The 20,846-nt window shown below is 38.3% G+C and overlaps 1 protein-coding gene across 1 annotated transcript in view; it reads left to right on the top strand.

The window, feature by feature from the left end:
- Positions 1-20,846, top strand: part of LOC114047198 (N-acetyllactosaminide beta-1,6-N-acetylglucosaminyl-transferase-like) — a 75,814-nt gene that overhangs the window by 42,480 nt on the left and 12,488 nt on the right. The window contains exons 2-3 of the mRNA XM_027868024.1: positions 4,513-4,572; positions 8,225-9,690. Of these exons, the coding sequence (XP_027723825.1) occupies positions 8,772-9,690 (919 nt within the window). The 5' untranslated portion in view covers positions 4,513-4,572; positions 8,225-8,771. The remainder of the gene's footprint in view (positions 1-4,512; positions 4,573-8,224; positions 9,691-20,846) is intronic.

Below are 20,846 nucleotides of genomic sequence, written 5' to 3'. Positions count from 1 at the left end.
AGGAGTGATCAGACAGGTGGGATGAGAACCAGGGGGGAGCAGTGTCATGAAAGCCTAGAGAGAAGACAGTATTGAGGAGGAGAGGGTGATCGACAGTGTCAAAGGCCACTTTGAGAGGTCACAAAGGATGAGGATTAAGAAAAGCCTAGTAGATTTGGCAATTAAGAGACATCATTATTAACTTTGGAGAGAATAATTTCAGTTGATTGATGAGGTCAAAAGACATAATGCACGTAGAAAATAACTATGGAGGTAGACTACTAGTAATTGAAGGAATCAAGATAGGCTCTTAATAGAAGAAGTAGAACCTGAGCTAATCCTTGAAGGAAGCCAGGGATTCCATTAGATGAAAATCAGAATGGAATGTATTCCAGTCATGGAAGATGGCTTATACAAAGACTGGGAGACCACTTATAGAATGTCATATATAAAGAAGAACAAGTAGGTCAATGACTTGATTATAGAGCGTGTTAATGAGAGTCGTGTGCCATAAGCCTGGAAAAATAGGCTGAAACCAAATTGTGAAAGACTCTACACACCAAACAGAGAACTTTGCATTTGATCCTAGAGGCAAGAAGGAGTCAATGAAGCTTCTTGAGCAGGGGAGTAACAGAATAAGACTAGATCTATGTTTTAAGAGCATTAACTTTGGCTCATGTGGATAGATTATAAATGGAAGATGATAGATGGAGTTAGATCAATAGATAGATAGATAGATAGATAACCAGATAGGTAGATAGAGCATTTATTAAGCATTTATTTTATGCCAGGCACTGTGCTAAGTGCTGAGGATACAAATACAAGCAAACAAGGTAGCCCTTGTCCTCTAGGAACTTACATTCTAATGAAGGAAGAAAACACATAAAGGGAAGGTAGTAAGGAGGAAGAGTAAGATGTTACATGAACTGCTGTGGGGGTAGTTGGGAAGAGGCATGGAGGCCAGGTTCTGGGCAAGATGAGGCAAAAGCTAACCTAGAAAAGCCCAGCATCCCAGGGGTACAGTTCAAGGTTCTAATGGGAAGGGCCTAAGGATAATAGCTGGATTACAAGAAACATGACATGAAGGTGTGGAGATGGCTGGAAAGTGGTGTGGAGGCCTACTTTCAGGCAAGATGAGATTAAAATTCACCTATCTTAGCCCATTATCTGTAATTAGGAGGTTTTTGCAATAGTGTTATTTATGTGAATGGAGAAGTGTATTAAGGAGGTAGCACCAACAACACTTGACAACAAATTAGACATGAAGGAGATGGAAAAGTTGAGTGTAGTTATGCAGTTGTGAACTAGGTAATTGGAAGAATGGTGGTGCTCTCAACAGATATAGGGGGAAAAAAGGAAGAAGGAACAACTGCAGGGCAAGATAATGGGTTTTCTAGACCTGCTGAACTTGAGAGACTCATGGAGCATTTAGCTGAACGTGTTGAATAGGCCACTGGTGATTTGGGAATGGAGTTCAAGAGAGAGTCTGGGACTGAATATATAATTCTGGCAGTTGCTTATATAGTTGAACTCATGCAAACTGATGAAATCAATAAAAGACAGAATCTAGCAAAGGAAAAGAAGAAGGCCCAAGGCAGAGCCTATACTCATGCATAGCAGTGGAAGGAACATGAAGGAAGGAACATGAAGAAAGGTCAGTCAGATGGGATGAGAGCCAAAATAAAGCAAAGTCATGACAACTCAGGGAGTAGAGAGTGATGAGGAAAAGAGAATGGTCAACAGTGTCAAATATTGCAGATTTACAAAAAGGAAAGATGAAGATTGATGAAAGGCAATCAGATTTGGCAAATAAGAGGTTGTTGGTAACATCAATACTATGTGACTGTGACTCTTGGAAAATCACAATCTCTGAGGAATCCAAGTAGTAAAAGGACTCAAAATCAATGAAGTGATAAATGGCAGATATGGGCTAAGGTGTGTTTCCAGTGATTATCTTTGCTCAAGAAATGGTTTAAGGGTTATCACTGAAAAAATCTGTAACAAGAAAAGGAAATAGGCCATTCAAGGGGTAAAAACAGCTGGGAACTAACTGAAAACCATGAAATGAAAGAAGATCTTGCCAAAGACCCACAGCGCAATTGGGTAGGTCCTTTGTGGAAGATCTAAGGAAAGAATACAGACAAGAATCATACAGGAGAAGCATGGGGTATGCAGGAGAAATGACCACATCAATGAAATCACAGATTCAATCAATCAATAGGCATTTATTAAACTCTGAAATACAAAGGCAAAAATGAAATCGTCCCCATCCTCAAATACAAGAATATATACAAAATAAATATAAGGTAAATTATTTTGTGGGGAGAATACTAACAGATGGGGGGGGGTGTTCATTTAAGGCCTCATCTAAAGGAAAGATTCTTAACCTCTGTGACCTTGTTTTTAAGAAATACTTTGTATATTTCAATACAATTCATAAAATTTTGTAATCTCAAGTATTTTATTTTATGAATTTAAAAACATTCTGAGAATAAGTCCATAGGCTTAACCAAAGGGGTCAGTGATACAAAAGAGGTTAAGAATCCCTGCTCTAGAAGATGTGGCTTGAACAGAGTTTTGTTTTTGTTTTTGTTTTTGGGAATTGGGGTTAAGTGACTTGCCCAAGGTCACACAGCTAGTAAGTATCAAGTGTTTGGTCTGAGGCTGGATTTGAACTCAGGTCCTCCTGACTTCAGAGCCAGTGCTGTATCCACTGCACCACCTAGCTGCCCCCTTGAGCAGAGTTTTGAAGGAAATAAGAAATTCTATGAGGCAGAAATGAGATGAGAGTGTGTATGGGTGATAGCACAAAGGTGTGGAGAGGAAACACGGAGTTGTCATGTGTGAAGAATAGCAAGAAGACCAGTTTAGCTGCCCCATAACATGTCGGAAAGAAAGTAATACGTATAGCCCCTCCAAATCTGGGTTGTTCCCCCAATAAAAACCCTATGGTTTTCAACCCAGTTGGATCCCCTGCAGAATCCTTAAACTAAATCCAAGATACTTTGTGAGAACATAGTCCTTACACTATAACTCACAAGGTCCCAAATGTTTACTTTAACAATAAGCCAGAATTCACAATTATCTGAGCCAAAGAAAGGCATTTTTATTGAGGCAGCAACATCAGACCAGTAACTACAAGTCTCTACCTTAATTATCTCAAATTCTAATGAGAGAAGAGAACATGTAAAGAAAAACTAAAAAGATTGAAGAGTGCTCCTCTATGGGATGGTCTGGAAATAGCCTCATAGGACTGGTTTTAGGTGAGATTAGCTGAAAGTTGAACTATCAGAGACCGGTGTCCCAGGAGATCCTAAGACTTGCTGTGAGGATCTATGGATGTGGTATCTGCAGATATTATTCATAAACTTTAAAGGCCTTAGTAGATGTCTTAATGAATCAGTATGGCCAAAACAATTAATTACTTGCTTAGTCAACTCTGGTTTTTGCCCTTAGCTAGGATGTAAATCAAAGGACAGATATAGAGTCCTTTACTGGGCCCATACCTGAAGCCTTTCTTGCATGGGTAGGACTTTTCAGAACTTTTCTCTTTTTAAAAAACATATTAAAATTTTTTTTTGTTATGAACTTAACAAACACCATCAAATGTGAACATTGCCATATATAAAGAATAAAAACATGAAACCACAAATCTCCTTTATGAATAGCTTGTTTTTTTTTTTTTTTAGGCATTTAGGCATTTAACAACATTTAACAAATTCACCAGGTTAGTTCTAAAGCTGTCTCATTTGCAAATGTTTTCTTCTCAACCTATTTTTTCTCTCCTGGGCTTACTTGTAAATCTTCATTGATGCAGAATTTGTAGGCATAGACTTCACAAAACAAAAGTCTCTCCTGTGCGGTAGAATTAGGCACGAGCCTATAGTGAGATTTTACTGAAGTTGGAAAATTAAAGGAGACAATAATGATCTTCCTCATCTTAGACCCCACAAATCACTTTGTTGGCACCATTGTTAGGTACTTAGCATACATCGTGTTCTATTCTAGTCATTTTTATTTATGTTGTGTAGATTGTTAAGCCCTAGGAACCCAAAATGGTATTTTACCTAAACTATCTAAATCTAAACCTAAATTTAGCACAGTGCCCTGTGCCCTGGGCTGAGTTGGAACATATGTATGATCAAAGTGGAATACTCCAATTTGACGTGTGAATGTCAATAAATAAATAAATAAGCCTAATATGTTTGCAGTAAATTTAATTTTATAAATCTTCCAAGACTGAACTGTGATTTCAAAAGCAATTAATACAAATGGGATGAAACCTAGATTTTGTTCTCCACTAACTATTCTACAGATATTTATTGCCATTTTGAATGTAGGGGGCTTTTGATAATCTAAAAATGCTTAGGAGTGTCCATTTCCTCCCCGACGGAGTTCGCATTTCCAATAAGCCACTTACATTGGCTACATACCTCGTCAGAGTCCTCAGATAAAACTGAAGTAGGCATATTTGCCCTTAGCATCTTTCCTTTCATCATTTCTGTTTTCTTATATTTATACCCATTTTACCAGGTCATGGCTTCACATCCCTCCTCCTAAGATCCCAATGGATCTTCCCAGGACACCCTACAGGTATGTACAACATGGTCACAAGTCCTTGACCTTTCTCTTCACATTACCCACTTCTCCAAACCCCTAAATAAACCTACCCTGGCCTTTGTCTTTTTACCTGAAGGAGGGAAGAAAGAAAGAGAAACATTTATTAAAGACCTACTATGTATCAGGTACTTTGTTAAGCATTCTTCCAATACTATCTCATTTCGTCCTCACAGCAACCCTAGTAGATGCTATGATTATCCCCACTGGTGAGGAAGCTAGGCAACAGAGGCTAAGTGACTTGCCATGGGTCACTCAGCTATTAAGTGTCTGAACCCAGATTTGAACTTAGGTCTTCCTGACTCCAGGCCCAGTACTCTATCCACTTTACCATCTAGCTGCTATATATGTGTATGTGTGTGTGTATAGTTTTTTGGGGGTTGGGAATGGTTACAACATTGGCCAGGAAGCTGCTTTAGGGCCCCTGAATAATTTAATGCATTAATCTCCTTAAAATAAAACTTTATTTAAAAATTTTTTTTTGATGCCTTTTGGGCTTTGTTGCCTTTCTTTTCAATTTTAAAACTTATTTTTGTGGTTTTTATATTGCCTTCATTTGCTAAATATTCCCCATCATCTGTTTTAACAATTAAAAATGAAAGAAAAAATTATTTCAGCAAAAGCAACCAACATATTAAGTGTATTTGCAATAATACACAACCAGAGTCCTCTACCTTTCCAATTAAGGGAGGAAAGTATGGATACTCTTAAGAGTACTTTTTAAGGGTAACTCAAACAACAGGAACCACAGCAAGCCAATGAGAAAGCCTAGGGCATAGGTTCCCAAAGTGGGTGATACTGCCCCTAGGGGGTGCTGGCACAATCCCACAATTGGAGGTGTCGAATAAAAATAAGTGAGGGAGTGGAGACATAAGGAAAGAAGAGAAGAGAAGAAAATTTTGAAAAACCTTTTGTACATGTTTCATCTATTGTGTAACAAAGTTTAAGTCATAGTGATTACATCATTTTCCAAACAAACACATAAAATGCAAGTTATAGCCTATCAACAGTCAAGTCTGCCAATAGGTCTTAACAAGCAAGTGTTGTCAGGAAGTCCAACATGCATGGGCAGGAATATGTGCGTATAATGACTTGTTTACAATATGATACAATATGGTTACATGATGCAATATTGCATCATCAAAATTTCAATGCAGGAAAAACCCCACAAATTTACAATCAATTATTAAATTTAAGATGAGTATTTTTTAAAAAAAACTTTTTATTTATTATTTAAATGACACAGATTTCCCAAAAAACCATTAAAGGGTTTAAAGATAGTAGATTGCCAGGGGGATGCTGAGTAATTTTTTTTTAAAGGGGGCAGTAGGCCAAATAAGTTTGGGAACCTCTGGGCTAGGCATTGGGCAGGTTTTCCAGCAACCCTCAAATTACACTGTATATAGGTAGCTACCCACTCTGTCTATGTATGGGGCCCTCCCTGGGACTCATATCAAAGCTGTTGTTGTAGTTGTTCAGTCATTTTTCAATCTCTGACTCTTTGTGACCCCATTTGGGGTCTTCTTGGCAAAGATACTGGAGTGGTTTGCCATTTCCTTTTCCAGCTAATTTTTCCAGATGAGGAAACTGAGGCAAACAGGGTTAAGTGACTTGCCCAGGGTTATGCAGCTTGTAAGTGTCTGAGGCCAAATCTGAACTCAAGAAGATGAGTCTTCAAAAAAAGAGCCTAGACATCATCTTTCAAGAAATTATCAAGGAAAACTGTCCTGATATTTTAGAACCAGAAAGCAAAATAGAAATTCAAAGAATCTACCAATCTCCTCCTGAAAGAGATTCCCAAAGGAAAACTCCTAGGAATATTGTAGCCAAATTCCAGAGTTCCCAGGTCAAGGAGAAAATTTACAAGCAGCCAGAAAGAAACAATTCAAGTATTGTGGAAACATAATCAGGATACCACAAGATTTAGCTGCTTCTACATTAAGACACCACAGGGCATGGAATATAATACTCAAGAGAGCAAAGGAGATAGGATTACAACCAAGAGTCACCTACCCAGAAAAACTGAGTATAATCCTGCAGGGGAAAAAATGGTCATTCAGTGAGATAGAGGACTTTCAAGCATTCTTGATGAAAAGACCAGAGTTGAATAGAAAATTTGATTTTCAAATACAAGACTCAAGTGGAACATGAAGAGGTAAACAGGAAAGAGAAAATCATGAGACTTATTAAGTTTGAACTGTTTACATTCCTGCATGGAAAGATGATATTTGTAACTCATGAGACCTTTATCAGTATTAAGGAAGTTGGAGGGGAAAAAATTATATGTACGTATATATAGATACGATAGATAGATAGAGGGCACGGGGTGAGTTGAAAATGAAGGGGTCATATCTGGAGAATAAAATTAAGGGGTGAGACAGGAATATACTAGGAGAAAGAGAAGGAGAAAGGGAGAGGTAGAATGGGGTAAATTATCCCACAAAAAATAAACCAGAAAAAAAAAGGCTCTTACAGTGGAGGGGAAATGGGGGAAGGTGAGAGGGAATGAATGAATCTTATTCTCATAGGATTTGATTAAGGAGGGAATAACAAACACACTCAGTTGGATATGGAAATCTGTCTTACCCTACAGGAAAATAGGGGGGGAAGGGGACAAAAGAGTAGGGGGATGATAGAGAGGAGGGCAGATTGGGAAAGGGGGTAATCAGAAGCAAATACTTCTGAGGAGGGACAGGGTCAAAAGAAAGAATAGAATAAATAAGTGGGCAGAATAGGATTAAGGGAAATAGAGTTAGTTTTTCACAGCATGTCTACTATGGAAGTGTTTTGCATAACTGCACATGTATAACCTATATTGAGTGGCTTGCCTTTTCAATGAGGGTGGGTGGGGAGGAAGGAAGGGAGAAAATTTGCAACCCAAAGTTTTAAAAACACATATTTAAAAAAAATGTTTTCACATGCAACTGGGAAATAAGAAATATAGGAAATGGGGTACAGAAATCCATCCTGCCCTGCAGGAAAATTGAAGGGGAAGGGGATAAGAGAAGGGGGAGAGAGATAGAAGGGAAGGCAGACTAGGGGAAGGGGTATTTAGAATGCATGCCATCTTGGGGTGGGGGGAGGGGGGAGATGGGGTGAAAATTTGGAACTCAAAATCTTGTGAAAGCAAATGTTGAAAACAAAAAAAAAAATAAAAATTACCATAAAAAAATTTAAAAAAAAAAAAGATGAGTCTTCCTGACTTCAAGCTTGGCACTCTATCCACTGCACCACCTAGCTGCCCATCAAAGCTGTTAACCTTGACTGAATTTAATCTATCCCATCGTCTTTCCTGGGGTGGGTGGAATAGGCGGTCATAATGACATATAGTAACACATAATGACCCCTCCAATATCCTCATAGACTCTAACATAAGATAAATGATCAGTATGCCTTTGTGCAGGAACTCAAAGCATGAGCATTATTTTGATGTGCCAATAAAATTAGTTCAGGCACTTCTGAGCAGGAAGTGGTTTCAGAGCCCTGGTGGGGGTGGGGAGGATTGGAGGGGAGGTGGCTACATTGCCATTCATCCCTAGAGTAAGATCATTGGTGACTTAAAACAAGGTTAGAGACGTTTTTCCAAGACTAGATTCAATTAAATGAATTTTTGATTTTTTATCTTTAGATGAAAAGAAGCCTAGGGTCTGGACAGCAGAAGCTGTTGTCTTTCCCAACGAGATCCTCTTGCTTAGGTGGTGCAGAGAAATGAAGAACGCAGCCCACTCTATTAATTTTGCTTGTGATCAGCACTTGAAAAGTTCTGTGAAAAGACTGATGTGAGATGGACAGTTTCTCCCCACTTCAGTGAAGGAAAAGGCCACACCACAGTTTCTAGCTATGGAACTTTTCTCGTCTGGAGAATTACCCATCCTGTTTTGCTGTAACTGAGCTGCTGGTCTGTGGCTAGCACGCAGCACGCAGCAGACCGGCTGGCTTCCTTCCCACAGAACTTCATCTAAAGCCCACAGATGAGTAATGTCACTGCACCTTCAGGAAGGACCTTATTTTGGGCTGTTAGGACTTCCCTGAGTGAATGGCAACTCTTCTTTTCTTTCTCAGAACAAGAAATTGCGGCTACAAGACCCACCAAACCAGTGGGAGAACTTCAAGACTGATTTTGGAAACAGATTAAAGCCACAGGACATTTTGAACGGAGATTATTTTTTTAAAAAATGAATTCAAGGAAATTTAGTTTCTTAGTGCTGCTTATATTTACAGTGACAGTGTGCTTCTTTTATATCAACAGTGTGTTCATACAAACAAACCAGAGGATTCTAAAAGTCTCAAACTCTTCAGCCCTTGCTGAAGTTTGTGATTCAGTTATCAGAGGACAGATGATTTCTATTCAAGAGACTGTCTTGAACCCGTCATTTGAAAATCATTCTTGCCAAGACTACTTGCTTCAAAACCACTACATAACAGCTCCCCTGTCGAAAGAAGAAGCCCAGTTTCCTTTGGCCTATGTAATGGTCATACATAAGGATTTTGAAACCTTTGAGAGGCTCTTCAGGGCAGTTTATATGCCCCAAAATGTTTACTGTGTTCATATGGATGAAAAGGCAACAATTCCTTTTAAAGATGCAGTGAAGTGGTTGGTGGGCTGCTTCCCCAATGCTTTCCTTGCCTCCAAGATGGAGTCAGTTGTCTATGCTGGAATATCCAGACTCCAGGCTGACCTGAACTGCATAAAAGATCTTGTAGCCTCTGAGGTTCAGTGGAAGTACATTATTAACACTTGTGGGCAAGATTTCCCTCTGAAAACCAATAAGGAAATAATTCATCATTTGAAAGAATTTAAAGGGAAAAATATCACTCCAGGGGTGCTGCCTCCTTCTCATGTTGTTCGAAGGACCAAATATATCTATATGGAGCAGAGATATATTTTATTTTCCTTCATGCTGTGGACTTTGAGAAAGAAAACTCTTCCTCCCCACAATCTAACCATTTACTTTGGCTCGGCTTACGTTGCCCTCACAAGGGAATTTGCGAACTTTGTTATCCAAGACCAAAGGGCCATTGATTTACTGAAGTGGTCTAAAGACACCTACAGTCCTGATGAGCATTTCTGGGTAACTCTCAATAGGATTCCAGGTTTGGTTGACTTTTATTTTTTCTTTTAGCCTATTATTAGGTTCAGTGGACATTGTAGAAAAGCAATTACATAATTTTAACTATTGTACGAAGGTACACTGAATGCTCATAAAATGTGCCTATGAAATTTTAATTACTTTATATGTCACAAATCCCTGATGGCATGTGCAATCATTTTTAAAATAAGCAAGTTAAATGTTGCATAGAGGGTCAGTACCACTGTTATATACTGGTCATATGGGAGACAGAGAATTTGTTTGCAGCTTTGTGGACGATGGATTTACAGTTGGAATAAGTCAGTTGAAATGGAGATAAATTATTGTTAGATCAAGAAATCAATCAATAAGCATTGATTAAGAATTGATTAAGTGCCATGTACTATGCTGGGCACTGGGGATACAAATATAAATGAATGAAATAATCTCTGCTCACAAGGAGTCTACTTTATAAAAGGAGCAGAAATGAATAAGGAATAGGTAAACTAGAAGACACAAAAAGTTTTTTTAATTATTTTTTCAAATGCAGTTTTACCTCTTTATCATCACCACCCCCATTGAAAGAGAAAGAAAAAAACAAAACCCCTGTTATGAACATGTATAGTCAAGCAAAATAAATTCCTGAATTGGCCATGTCCAAAAAAATTATGTCTCCTTCTACACTTATTCCATCACTTACGGAGTCCATCACTTATCAGGAGTAGGTAGCATGTTTCATTGTAAGTCCTCTGGAATCACAATTGATCACCCAATAAGGTTATTTGAAAAAGAATGGGGAAGCAAAGATAAAAGGAGTAGGAGAAAGATTGAGGACATGTAGTCAGTAATGTAAATTTGGTTATATAAGATCCAAGTACAATTATACCTTCTACATTGTGACTTTTTCCATCATGGTTTCAATATGTTACATGTCAGCATAAGAAACTAAATAGGAATTTTTGGGGAGTTTTGTGGAGACCACAGACAACACATGAAGGCCAGCAGACAACACGGGAAAAAGTTTAGAAACTCAGAAATGCATAAAATACATAGATTTCTTTTAATATCATAATAATTCAAACTTCCAGATCCTGGGGGTGCAATGCTCCTAACCCCTGCTCCCCCCCATTCCAACCTTTGTGATATGAAAGGGATAATTGCAGTGAGTTAATGAAATAAATGTGGTGGTATATACCTGAGAAACTCAGGAAGACTGGATGGTAGGTAAATGACGTAAGTAAAACTTGCAATGAGGGACACGATCGTGACAGCCTCTGTATGATACACTTTATTCTTTTGTCTTGGTTGCTGGTTTCATCAGGACAGCTTCCACAAAAAGCCAAAACATTGTATGCCAGATGGATTATATTATGGCTGCTGATTTTTCGACTGAAAATAGATGTTACCTATACCGTAAGCTTAATTCAAGGAGTCTTTGCATCATTTAATGGGATGTCTAACAGAATGGTTTGACAGAATTCTGACAAAACTTATCAGAAAAAAAAATTCTTTACCAGGTTCTAGCCCTTCCCATTTGTGTATTCTGTTTACATGGACAACCTTCTGTAAGGAGATTTGAAAAACACATGTAACATATACAGCTATGTAGTTCATTGTAATTACAGAACTACATATAAAACTAAAGAGAATAGACTGTCAAGGCCTATGCAGACATAGGCCCATCTCTGACGTAGTCTTAGATGCTGCCAGCTCTCCAGTACCCACAAATAAGGATGGACTGATGCCACATTCTTTGGAGGCCTGTCCAGCAATGACTCTGTGAGACAATTCTGGGCCATTCAGATGACAAATTAGGTCTATGGCTGCATTTAGATGCTCCTTTGAAAAAAGAAAATAGTAACACTGATGCTCAGACATTTCAGGACCCAGGTAGCCAAGGGAAGGAAGGTAGCCAAGAGGAGAATGTTCCTGAAAGACTATCACTGAAGAAAATAGTTTGGAATAGGAACAGAAACTAGAAGTTATATACCACTTTAAGTTATATACCAGCAAGTACTTCCTAAAAATTTAAGAGAGGAAGGGCCTGAAAACTGACTTGGTGGCATGATTTCTTTTTTATTTATTTATTTTTTTTTTAGTTTTAAGGCAATTGGGGTTAAGTGACTTGCCCAGGGTCACACAGCTAGTAAGTGTCAAGTGTTTGGTCTGAGGACAGATTTGAACTCAGGTCCTCCTGACTTCAGAGCCGGTGTTCTATCCACCGCGCCACCTAGCTGCCCCCTTTTATTTTTTTATTTAGTTTTCCATAATTTCTTAAAGAAAAAAAAGTGCCTAAAGATTATTATTCATGGGGTTGATTGATCAATCAATAAATGTTAAGGGCTTACTATGTGCCATAGACACTGTGCTAAGTGCTGAGGATACATAAAGAGTGGACAATCCTTGCTGTCAAGGATCTTACTGTCTAAACGGTTAGAGGGAGAGTCACAGAACAAGGCAATACTCCAGGAAGAACTTTTCCTAACTAAATCCATGTTCCAGCCCAGTCACTGCTCTCTGCTAACATCTGCATTTCTGACAATAGACGAAATGATAAAAGAATCACATTCCAGTTATCTTTTCTGGACTAGAATCTTACTAACCTGACTTCCTTAAGCAAGGAAAATGCTATTCCCTCCCTACCCCCAAAAAACACTCTGTGCTCCCTCAACTGCCAATAGTAAGATCCAGGTACCACCTCATTCCCAGTGTTTGTTTACAGCAAATCAGATGCTGGTAATGATCAGAATGTGGAAAAAACAAAACAACATCAGTAACAACAACAACAACAACAACAACAAAAAAAAAAAAACAATGTATGACTGGTGCCTATATATATTTGGAGAAAAATAAATGATAGATGCTGGTAATTTTTTTAAATGAGGAAGAAATCCAGCTTTAACGATATTCAGCAGACAGATTGATACTGATTCCCTCATTCCATATGTATAAAAGACAGACTATATATTAATACAGTGTGTATGTCACACATATCACAGATGCTATCCACAGTATCCTGAAGGAAGAGGGGGGATTCTATAGCAAGGCATTGTTGACTGTTTGCTTTCTAAAAACTACAATGTAGCAATTGTTACATCACAAAATATTAAGCCAAGAGTTTCAGAAAAAATGGAGCACATCTAACCACGTTGCTCTCACTAAATTATATTATTATACATACTATTCTAGCGACAAGCAAGGATTATTTACGCCACTAATAAAGTGAAAATTATTTTAAAATTATTTATTTCTATAATGTATAAAATATGAGGATAGTTGTACATGTATATAATGTATAAATAAATATACATAAATTGAGAAGTGGGCTCAAAACATTTTTATTGATAGTTGTAGTGATCAAAAAAAGTTTGGAAATCACAGCGTAGATGAGAAAACAGACACAAAAGGGTTAAATGCCTTGCCTGAGGTCACACAAAGATCAAAATTTAAAACCAGCTCATCTGAATTCAAGACCAGTGCTGCTCTTCTTCATCATGTCATCCAAACATAAAAATATGATGACGACATATAATAATATCTAGCATTTATATTGGTGGACAGAGTGCCAGGACTGGAGTCAGAAGACTCATCTTCCTGAGTTCAAATCTAGCCTCAGACACTTAACTAGCTGCGTGACCCTGGGCAAGTCACTTAACTGTTTGTCTCGATTTCCTTGCCTATAAAAAGAGCTGGAGAAAGCAAACCACTCCAGTATCTTTGCCAAGAAAACCCCAGATGGGTCACAGAGTCAGAAATGACTGAAGGAGAAGCGTTTATATAGAATTTTAAGGTTTGCAAAGTGCTTTTTACATTATCTCATTTTCTCACACAAACCCTGGTGCTATTAATATTTCCATTTACAGATGAAGAAATGGAGGTAGATAGAGGTTAAAGGACTTGCCATGGTCACACAACTAGCACAGCCATGTAAGGCCGGATTTGAACTGAGTAGTCTAACTGACTCTGATCCAGTGTTCTATTCTCTTAAATGAGAATATTTGTAAAAAACACTTAGCACTAGTGCCTAGCACATAGTAGATGCTATATAAATGCTTATTCCCTTCTTCTATCTCTTCTCACCTAGCTACCTCAAAATCTATTCTCTTATCCATTTGCTCCAGTGATTATTCAGTGATTATCACATATCAATATGTGATTTGGGACTCTTCTGAACTATAATATTTTTCATCAAATCGTCTTCATTTTGTTTATCACCCATTTTACCTCAGTTTTTTTTTGTCTGTTTTTTAAGGCAATTGGGGATTAGGTGACTTGCCTAGGGTCACACAGTTAGTAAGCATCTGAGGCCAGATTTGAACTCAGGTTCTCCTGACTCCAGGACCAGCTCTATCCATTGTACCACCTACTTGCCTCTACTTGGTTTTAAACCTGCATAGTCCTAGTTCTCCTTTCAATGTCACAGAACTATTGTTGCAGATTTTAGCCTAACATATACGCATAACTAGCACAGAGTAACCAGAGTTTTGCCGGGGAGGGGAGACTACTCTCCCTCCAATCCTATTACTTTGGAACACCTTTACAAGTGAAGTGGAGCAGTCAATGTTTTAACAATAGGCTTTTTAAAAAAAAATGTATACAGGACACACTTTGAAGTTTAATTTGCATTATTAACATTTTCTCCATCACTTTCTTAGGTCTAGACCAGGGTAGAGAACCTTTCGGCCTCTAGTCCACATGTGGCCCTCTAGGTCCAAACTTCACAGAACAAATCCTTTTATTAGGGGTTCCCCACCTCTGGTGTAGACAATCTATCACTCAATCAATAACACTCTGATTTGTAGCTTGCTAATTTTCCAGGCTTAAATGCTCACACTAAAAATTAAGCCCTCCCCGAGTGGCATGCCTCCTCAGCCTCCTCCCCCTACTTTTGAAGCAAATGGGTCCAGCTGCCTAGAAATTGCTTGCCTTCTCAGGTAAGGGGGAGGGGAGGGGAGGGAGGGAGAAAGAAAATTTGTAACTCAATATTCTTAAAAATGCATGTTAAAAATTGGTTTTTCTTCATGTATTTGGAAAGAATATTTGAAAAATTAATTTTAAAAAATGGTCTGCTTCCCTTCATAGATTAACCATACCTGTGGTCATCCTATCTTCTCTCCCATTGTCCACGCCCTGCCCCCACCCACCCCCCACACTGAATTTGCCCCCATGGAAAGAATTGCTTCTTAAGGATCCAGTGCAGTGATTTGATTTTGCACCTTGAGTATTTGCTCTAGTGGCCTTCAGGCAGTGGAAATGTTTCAACTAATCTAATAAATGTAAAGTACTTTATGTTTTCAAAGCACTTTCTAATCATCAATTAGTTAATCCTGTGAAGCAGAGATTACCCTCACTTTATAGAGGGTGGAACCAAAATGAAGCCTGAGGCCATGAGACAATTTAAAAGCCTCTGAGTTCTCAGAAAATGAAGCTTGACTATCTTTTGTGGATACTCCAAATGAAGCCTCACCCGACCAAAAACAAATCTACTTTGCTTTTTCCTCATTTCTTGACTTCTTCGGCATCCAATACTTCTTTTTTTAGAGGTGCCAATGGTGATGGAAACTGAAAAAAAAAGTGTAGACCACGATTCCAGGGTCTACCAACCTTACCATTAAAGGCATTCTTTTTTGTTTTTTCCTCACTTTTAGGCAATTGGGGTTAAGTGACTTGCCCAGGGTGACACAGGTAGTAAGTGTCAAGTGTTTGGTCTGAGGTCAGATTTGAACTCAGGTCCTCCTGACTTCAGGGTCAGTGCTCTATCCACTGCACCACCTAGCTGCCCTAAGGGCATTCTTTTCTACTCATTCTTTGCCCACTTGGCTCATAATGCAATAGTAAGTAAACTGACACAATGTTAAGTATCATGTTATCATCACCATGGGGTAGCTAGGTGGAGTAGTGTTGTAGAGTTAGGAAGATCTAGTTCAAATCCAACTGCAGATACTAGTTGTGAGACCCTGGGCAAGTCACTTGGCCCCTATTTTTCTCCGTTCCTCATCTGTAAAATGGGGGCACACTAGAGAAGGAAATGGCAAACCACTCCAGTATCTTTGCCAAGAAAACTCCATAGACAAAAGTGCATGGGGTCATGTAGAGTTGGACACTACTGAACAACAACATCAATGCCATTGGTCTTGCTTATGATGGTTTTACAGTATCTAAGTGAGTTGTTTTCAATGTTACTAAAAACTCAAGTAAATTCTGTTAGCAGAAATTGCCTTGCCATGGTCCTCTTTAGTGCTTACAAAGGGAAAGTCACTTAATCTCTCTGAGTCTCAGTTTCCTCATGGGCATAATAATATTTACCCTTCTTACCTAACAGGATTTCTGTGAATGCTATATAAATGTGAGCTATTTTTATTGTAAATCAGAATAAGGACTTCTGTGAGTGAAGGGAAACTTTCTGGAAGTAGAAGTAATATCACATAATACTATGAAATGGGTACCCTGGGACCTGGCTTCTAGTTCTGAGTCTGCCAGTACATATGTGGGCAAGTCATTGAAATTCTCAAGGAGCAAATTTCCTTACCTGTCAAATGAGAGATTTGAACTAATTGACTTCTAAGGTGCCTTCCAGCTCTAACATTTCTATGGATGTGTGATGGGATGATAAAGAGGAGCAGAGCTACCAAGTAAGAGCCTTATTATTGAGATTATGTCTTTGCCTTACCTCCATCTTGAAATAAACTCCTCAGTGGATAGACTCTCCCTATCCAAATCCTATTCATCTTTTAGGTCCAGGTTAAAAAAAAAATGCTTGGGGTAGCTAAGTGGCTCAGTGGATAGAGTGGTTGGACCTAGAGTCAGGAAGACCTGAGTTCAAATCCAGCCTCAGACACTTACCAGCCGTTATCCATGGCACATCATTTAACCCTGCTTGTCTCAGTTTCCTTATCTGTAAAATGATCTAGGAAATGGCAAATCACTCCAGTATCTTTGCCAGGACAACCCTAAATGGGGTCGTGAAGAGTCAAAACAACTGAGCAACCACAAAAATGTCTACTTCCCCAGGAAACCATCATAGCCCCAACTAGAAGGGAGCTTTCACTTGTCTAAACTCCTACAGTATTTCTTTTTTAAGTCTGTACTCTTCTTTTGACACTAATGTTAGATTGTCTAATGTCGTTAGCTACCTTTCTTAGAAGCAGATATCATATCTTCTCAACTAAATCTACAACCTAGGGATAGGGATCATAATTTATACTTCTTCGTATTTCCCCACAGTGCCTATCACAGCGCCCAGAACAGAGGAAATATTTAGGAAGTATTTGTTGATTGACTGAGGCTGAAAACAGGCCATTGAGGTTAATGCTACCCATTTCTCCTCTTTTTCCAGCTTCCCAGACTCTTTCCTAGTTTTGTCTGTGTTATTAACCACCCCACTTCTTTTCCTTCCTCTTAATTTCTCTGAAGCATTGAAAAGAGCTGCCACCAGTTAACCCTTGACAATACAGTTATTCTCCTGCTTAGTGTGTTTCATTGTTAAGAGGATACTAACATTTGCGATTGCACACCTTATCACATCTGGTCTCCACTATAGCCCTGTGAGGTAGGCGCTATTGATATCTCCCTCCAACAATCAACTAGAGGTTTAGTTCTTGCCCAAGGTCACACAGGTAATAAGTGTCTGCTTCAGTTCCAAACTCAGGTCTTCCCGATTCCAATTCTAGTGCTCTATTCATTATGCCACCCACACCACTACTATGATGGGTCTGGTCCAAACATCTAATTCAGGAGTTCTTAACCCTTTTTATGTCATGGACCCCTTTGGCAGTGTAGTGAAACCTGTGGACCCCTTCTCAGAATAATTTTTAAATGCATAAAATAAAATATGTTGAAATAGACTTATCACAATATTTTTAAAAACAGGTTTTTGGAACCCATAAGGTAGGAACTCCAGGTTCTAGAGCAGACCCAAGAAATCATCTTGAAAACTCCCTTCGCTGAGACAGATGGCTTTTCATAGGGAACATATGTCTATCTAGCACAGTGAGGCTGCAAGGAACAGTGTATCTGACTATGATAGCTAAGGTTTACAATGTGGTTTACAATGTAGTTTACATGTTAACTCATTTGATCCTCACAGCAGGCCTGTGAGGTAGGTGCTGTTACTTTTAATAATATTTTATTTTTTTCCAATTACATGTAAAAACAAATTTTAATATTCATTTTTTAAAAATTTGAGCTCCAAATTTTCTTCCTCCCTCCTTCCATCTCCCTCTCTGAGATAGTAATTTGATATAGGCATGTGCAATCATGCAAAATATTTCTATATTAGTTATGTCATGAAAGAAAGCACAGACCAAACACACACACACACACACACACACACACACACACACATACACACACACACATACACATGCAAATAAAAAAAGTGAAAATAGTATGCTTCTATTTGCATTCAGACTCCATCAGTTCTGTCACCAGAAATGGATAGCATATTTCATCGTGAGCCCTTTGGAATTGTCTTAGATCATTGAACTGATCAGAAAGCTAAGTTATTAACAGTTGGTCATTATGCAATATTAACATTACAATGTACAATGTTCTCCTGGTTCTGCTCACTTCACTTTTCATCAGTTCATGAAAATCTTTACAGGTTTTTCTGAAATCATTCTGCTCATCATTTTTTATAGCAAAATAGTATTCCATTATAATCATTCCATTATAATAATCCATTATAATCATTATAATCACCACAATTTATTCAACCATTCCCCAATTGTTGGATATTCCCTCAATTTCCAATTCTTTGCCACCACAAAAGGAGGTACTATAAATATTTTTGTGGGGGATGGCTAAATAATATTTTCCCAATTAGATGTAAAGAATTTTAAACTCTTTTTTTAAATTCTGAGTTCCAAATTTTCTCCTTTCCCCCTCCCTCCCTGAGACAGTAAGTAATTTGATACAGGTTATGTACGTGCAGTCACACAAAACATTTCCATACTGGTCATGTTGTGGAAAAAAAAAAAAAAAGGACACAGACCCAGAGGGAAAAAAAACACACATAAGCACATGCAAAAAAAATTAAATGAAAAATACTATGCTTTTATTTATTTATTTATTTTGGGACAGGAGATTCCTGAGAAACAGGAAGGAAGCCTTCCTCTGAAATGAATCCTACCTGTCCAATGTGTTCCTTTCTCTCTCCCAAAAATGTCTGCAATCAAAAAGATGAAAAGGTCCTTTGGGAAAAAGAGAAGAGTCCCACCCTAGGAATAAAAGTTCTTAGGAAAAAGAGTTGGCAGAGCTCCTAAGAATGAGGATGTAAAACAATGAACAGACTAGAGCTAGGTGTAGCTACAGTGACAATACAGTGAATGCCAGGAAAAAGGTTTTTCTAGGGGATCTGAGAAGCATTTATTAACCATTTACTTTTTGCCCATATTGGAAATACAAAGACAAAAATGAAACAGTCCCCACCTTCAAAAAGCTTAGATGGAAAAGGCAATATGTATATGTGTATATGTATATGCCCATATATGCAGCTTGTTTATATGTATACATATTTGCATATATAAATATATGCGTATGGGGCAGCTAGGTGGTGTAGTGGATAGCATGCAGGGCCTGGAGTCAGGAGTCATCTTCCTGAGTTCAAATCTGACCTCAGACATTTACTAACTATGTAACCCTGGGCAAGACATTTCACCCTGTTTGCCTCAGTTTCCTCATCTGTAAAATGACCTGGAGAAGGAAATGGCAAATCATTCCAGTACCTTTGCCAAGAAAACTCCAAATAGGGTCATAAAGAAATACAACAAATATATGTATTTCAGTTGTTTTAGTCACATCAAACTCTTGTCATACTTGGCATGTATATAGGCATGTACAACACAGATATAAAAGAGACAGAAGTTATTTCTTAAGAGAAGGGCACCGATAGCTATGGAAATCAGAAATAGTTTCATATGGTGTTTGAAGGTGTTTGAGATGAAATTTGAAGGAAGTTAGGAATTCTGCAAGATGGAGGTAAGAAGAAGGCATTCCAGTCATGGAAGACTGCCAGTACAAAAGCATCACAAAAGTACACCCAAAAGGTATGAGAATTGGAGTGCTGTTTGTGATGAATAGCAAGAAGAAAGCTGCTTTAGATGAATCACAGTGTGCCTGGGGGGTAGTAATGTGCAAAGAAGCTGGAAAGGTAGGTTGGGACCAAGTTGTGAAGGACTTTAAATGCCAAACGGGGGAATTTATATTTTATCCAGTAGATGATGTGGAGATACTAGAGTTTATTCAGTAGGTTAGTGACATAGTTTTTATTATTATTATTATTATTACCATCATCATCATCATCACAGACAACTGGATCAGGAAAGACTTAAAACCTTCTTTTAAAAAGCAGTGAAGTTTTTTTTTTAATTAATTAAATGGAAATTGTGTTGAAGGAGGCTGGATGATCTGATAGTTTCCAACATTAAAATTTCATTCCCATTTCCCCCATATTCATATTAGTGTTAATTGCTGAGTAATAACAATCCAGAATATATGTGGGTATGCAAGTATTTGCCAGCATAGCAGTTCTCAAAGCATGATTGGGGGACCCTTGGAAGTCCCTGGGATCCTTTCAGGGGGTCTAGGAGGTCAAAAACTATTTTAACAATAATACTAAAGTGTTTAGTTTCTGATACAGTAAATATATGGCAGCTAATGGTGCAGTGAATAGAGTACCAGGCCTACAGTCAGAAAGACTCATTTTCCTGAGTGAAACCCAGCCTCAGAACTTACTAGCTCTGTGACCACGGGCAAGTTACTTAACCCTGTTTTCCTCAGTTTCTTCATCTATAAGCTGGAGAAGGAAATGGCAAAATACCCTAGTATCTTTGCCAAGAAAACCCCAAATGGGGTCATGAAGAGCTGGACACAACTGAAACAACTGAGCAACAACAACCAATGGTAAATATCCTTAGACATAACCTACACAATGTCTTGAGAGAGAGTCCTTAGTAATTTTTAAGGGAGCCCTGAGACCAAAACATTTTGAGAATCACTGGACTAACATGTTCAGAGTCCTTGTTTTCAGGGCTCATTGCTTTCTGAACCATTTTTCCTATTGACTTTAGTACTAAGGTATGTGCCTGTTTTGGGGTTGTGTTGTTTTTTTTTTTTTGGTTACACATGTTCAATTGTGTTAAATATACTTCCACATCACTCATGTTATAAAAGAAGAAACAG

The sequence above is a fragment of the Vombatus ursinus genome, unplaced genomic scaffold, assembly GCF_900497805.2.
Source record: "Vombatus ursinus unplaced genomic scaffold, bare-nosed wombat genome assembly UNPS02000577.1, whole genome shotgun sequence".
Lineage (NCBI taxonomy): Eukaryota > Metazoa > Chordata > Mammalia > Diprotodontia > Vombatidae > Vombatus > Vombatus ursinus.
Note: the sequence above shows the minus strand (reverse complement) of the source record. Positions and strands in the feature narration are given on the sequence as shown.